The sequence below is a fragment of the Panicum virgatum genome, chromosome 4N (assembly GCF_016808335.1).
Source record: "Panicum virgatum strain AP13 chromosome 4N, P.virgatum_v5, whole genome shotgun sequence".
NCBI classification, from domain to species: Eukaryota; Viridiplantae; Streptophyta; class Magnoliopsida; order Poales; family Poaceae; genus Panicum; species Panicum virgatum.
The window spans coordinates 20,567,675-20,572,000 of NC_053148.1; the positions used below are offsets into that span (position 1 = coordinate 20,567,675).

Consider the following 4,326-nt stretch of genomic DNA (forward strand, 5'->3'; position numbering starts at 1 on the left):
TTTGTTCTTGTCCTAAACCTTGAACCTGAAGAGTCCTTTCTACCCCTTTAATCCTACCGGTGCTGTGTCCTTGGATGAGCCTGAACCATAGATATTGTACTCACATTCCCTTGGGTTTGATAACCCTTGAAATACTTTGAGGTAAAAGCTACAGCGGTATCCATGCGCTTGCGGATTCTTTCGTGACGTTTAGCATATCAAGGCATTCCCTGGTGCTGTTGCCAGTTAAATTTGTAGCGACATTAAGAGCAACTCTAGCAGGGACCCTAACCAGAACCCCTACTTCAAATTTGAGAGCCAAAATTAAAATACAAACTCCAGCAGAGCCCCTAATGTAGTCCCTATTCTACGGAGGCCTCCAAATTCACCCCCTCAGCCCCCAAGCCTGGGGGCTCTCGCTGCAGCCAGCATATACTTTTTATGGGGAAGAGAAAACTCCACGCGCCATTCTCCCGCGCGCTCGTCTGCCATCGTCTTTTTCCCACGCAGCCGCCTCCTCCATGCCGAAGTCGACCGCTCACATCCTTCCCATCTGCTCCATGACCACACGCTCCTTCCCTGCCTCAGTGACGTCCCCCAACCCCCAAGGTGAGTACCCGGCTCTTGCTCCTCGTGCGCAGGGGATCCCTTCATTGAATTGAAAGGCCACGAACGGTGGGGATAGATCTCGTTTTGTTTTGTGTTCATGGTAGATGGATCGCGATTGGCCTTTGCTTGTCATCCCGGCCGGTGCACAAGCTCTAGACCATGGCTAGTATATTCCCGTTGTCGATCATTGAAAACTTATTATTGTTTGATCTATAAGCTTTTTTTAAACGAAATGCACATCTCATTGTTGGAATAGATCTCGAAGATGCACTCAAACAATACTGTATCAGTTGAATTTCATTATTGTATTATCATGGATGCAATTATTGTTTTTACTCTAGGCCATCAATTTTTGTCATTGCCATACAAGTTATGTGTAATCATTTTCACAAATAAAGGTAGGGATTGACCTGTTGTGTTCCAATTGGCAGGCCTCGTTTTCATTGATTTTGGGTAAAACAAGCTTGACAGAAACATTAGTGCAGGCCTCTTTTCCATAGATTTTGGGTCAAACAAGTTTGATAGAAACATCTTGGCATTATTAGTTTTATAACTCACTCTGATACTCATATGTTTTCTTCCTGTGTAGTGAATTGCAATGGAAGAAAGATGTGGTACTTGGACAAACATGTTGTCCGATGAGACTGATGTCGATGCATTAAACTTATCAATGACACCTGGAGATATTACTACTCGAGCTACTGGTGGAAAAGGAAGCGTCAAACGATCAAGCAACTACACTCAGCAGGAAGACACCCAGCTATGCATATCATGGGAGAATATCAGCACAGATCCTATTGTTGGAAATGAGCAGCTGGGTATGTCATATTGGAAAAGGATTGCTGAGCACTACCATGCCAACCGCACTTTCGAATTTGATAGGAGTGCAAATTCTCTTGAGCGTCGTTGGGATACCATTAAGAGAGAATGCAGCAAGTTTCAAGCCTTCTATGAACAAGTTGAGCGTCGACATCTGAATGGCATACCATATAAGGAGCATGTAAGTGCACTTTCTACTGATTTTTTGTTGTTGTTGTAGATTCCTTTTGTATGTCACTAACACTTGATTTTCTTTTGTAGCTTCTTGAAGCCCAGACCGTATTCTCGATGAAGGACCAAAAGAACAAGGCTTTTCAGTTTCTTCATTGTTGGCTCAAGGTGAGGAATTGTCCCAAGTTTCAAGCAATAGAAAAATCACATAAGAGGCTGAGGTCGAGCAAGTTTTCCATGCCATTTGGAGGAGGTACTGAAGAAGTGAGAGATGAGAGTGGTAGGAATCAAAGTCCTGATTCACCGCAGGCAAGCCAAAACAAGAGGCCAATTGGAAGGAAGGGAGCCAAGGAGAGGCTCAAGACCGGAGGAGATGCAGGACCATACAAAGAAGCCATTCAAGAGTTAATCTTGGAGAAGGAGGAGAAGAAACTAAGGGAGAGGAGGTGGGAGGAGGAGAAAAAATTGAGGGAAGAGAGGTGGATGGAGACAAGGGCAGTTCATGAGTGGAAGTTCTCCTTGGATGAGCGCAAATTTATGTGGGAGCAAGAACAGAAGATCATGTTCTGTGATGTGAATTCCTTAGATCCATATCAAAAGAATTATGTGTTGACTATGAGGGCACAAATTGTAGTGGTAGTGGAGGTGATGTCGGCGGAGGATACATTTAATTTATGTTTGGTGGATCTTACTTTGTTGAACTATGCGGTGTCTTGAACTATGCAATATTTCAAATTTGAATTTGAATTCAAAAATTTATATTTGAAATTGTAAATTTTATATAGTTCAACTTTATGCATTATTAATATTTTAGGTTGAATTATTGTGGTGTTAGATGGAGCAATACACTGTGCGTGATATAATATGGGAGCAAAAAGAATAGGGACTCTAATTTAGAGACCCTTGTTGGAGTTGGATGTATAAAACGGGGGTGTCTATTCCTCGCACATGCGAGCTCGCGCGGTGTTGTCGCAGAAGCCACCCTCTTCTCCCCCGCCATCGCCTGGCTTCGGCACCGCCTCCGCCGCCCCCCACCGCCGCCAACCCTAACCGAGCACGCCGCCGCGCCGCCCGTCCACCGCCTCGCCCCCGCCTCCAGCCACCGGCGGTGCTCCCGCGCCGCCTCGTCCTCCGCCGGCCGAACCGCCGCCGCCCCCCGGCCCCTCCTCTTCTATAGCCGGAGGCCATGGAGCCGCCCCGGACCCCGGCAACCCGAAACCTAAAGGCCGCCGCCGCCCACCACCACTCCGGCCGCCGGCGACCTCGCCGGCGGCCGCTCCCCCCACGTACCACCCCCGGACCCCGGCCACCCCCTCCCCCCTAGCTCGCAACCCCTCACCGGCCGCCGTGGCTCGAGGAAGAAGATGTATAGTGCTTCTGCGATGTGTTGTCGGGAAATCGCATATGCGATGAATAGATTTCCCGGTATAAAACAAGCCCTTCAAAAATAGGGAGAGCCCCTACTCAAGAAATAGAGTGCTGGAGTTGCTCTAAGAAGTGCCAATAAGGCCCACAACCACTAATGGTTGGCGCGCCCCCAATTAGGGTGCATGGGAGATGGAAGAATCGATCTCCCTAACCGATCGGAGATCACAACTAACAGGCAGGAGCTGACGGTGATGCTTGGCTCCAGCGGACACGGCAGCTGCGGCACTGTGCGACAGTGCGAGCGAGAGGGAGCAAGGCGAGGCATGGGCAAAAGGGGCATGGCCGCATGGGTGGTCGCGGGGCCACCCATGTTTTGCGAGAGTGCAAGGGCACAGGCGCCCCGTCTCCTCTGGTCATGCACACCAAGCCAAAGTGCCTGGTGGCAGCGAGGTGGGCCGTGTACTTGCAGGGGACGACAACCGCAGGCCGGGTCGGGCTCGGCTAGGCCAGCCGACTCATTAGTTTATTAGGTTATTTATTTTTCAGTTCAAAATCAAATCAAGAAATATCAAGGTAATGCATTTTGAATCAAGAAAAGTACCCAAATTCGTTCTTAAATTCTGAGAAAAATCTCATAAATATTTTGGAACGTGAAGAGTGCGACTAAAATAAATGCAACTCATCAAAAGAGATTTGCACGAATTTCCAAAATTACTGGATTTGCTCTAGGAAATAGAGAGTAAATGCTACTAAAATCTGAAAATATTCTTAGAAACTCTAGAAGATGATAAATGTATTCGAAAAGATATTTTACAACTAAAAATTGAAAATTTAAGATGTGACAAATTGGTACGGAATCAAACAATAGCACAAGTAGCCAACGACAACACTTCGGGACAGTGATCTGCAGCTCCCAAACAAAAAAAAAAACAAAATTGAAATAAAGTTAAAGCCATAATTTGTCTAAGACATACAATTCACTTATATTATACCTTACCACGGTTTTCCTACATGAAAGAGTATTTCAATGTTAATTTGGTCAGCAAGATTGGACATTATTATTTACTTTTTTAGGTTAGAATGATTGACTGCAGTCGTTTTTTTTCTCACTACCGGCAGCTAGATCGCAATTTGTAACGGCATTTAGTTAAAGTATTATTTCGGGCGAAGAGGGAAACAAAGGCTACGTTTGTTTGAGCTTCTAGCTAGTCACCTTTTCGACGTGAAAAGCCAGAAGGTCAAATAAATAGCAAACTTCTCTTGCAACTTCCAGGAAGCAAAAAGCTCAGAAAAGTTGAGTTTACATGTGAAGCTGAATAGCTCACTTTTATGACCTTTAATAGTTTTTGAGTCCAGAGAGTTAAAAGCATCATCAGTCAC

At 45.9% G+C, this 4,326-nt stretch overlaps 1 protein-coding gene across 1 annotated transcript; it reads left to right on the forward strand.

Annotated features, from left to right (window-relative positions):
* The first annotated feature begins 1,216 nt into the window (after positions 1–1,216).
* On the forward strand, positions 1,217–2,295 carry LOC120669220 (glutathione S-transferase T3-like). The gene is made up of 2 exons (XM_039949008.1): positions 1,217–1,588; positions 1,669–2,295. Exons 1-2 carry the CDS (start codon positions 1,217–1,219, stop codon positions 2,293–2,295), a joined length of 999 nt encoding a protein of 332 aa, XP_039804942.1.
* The last annotated feature ends 2,031 nt before the right edge of the window (positions 2,296–4,326 follow it).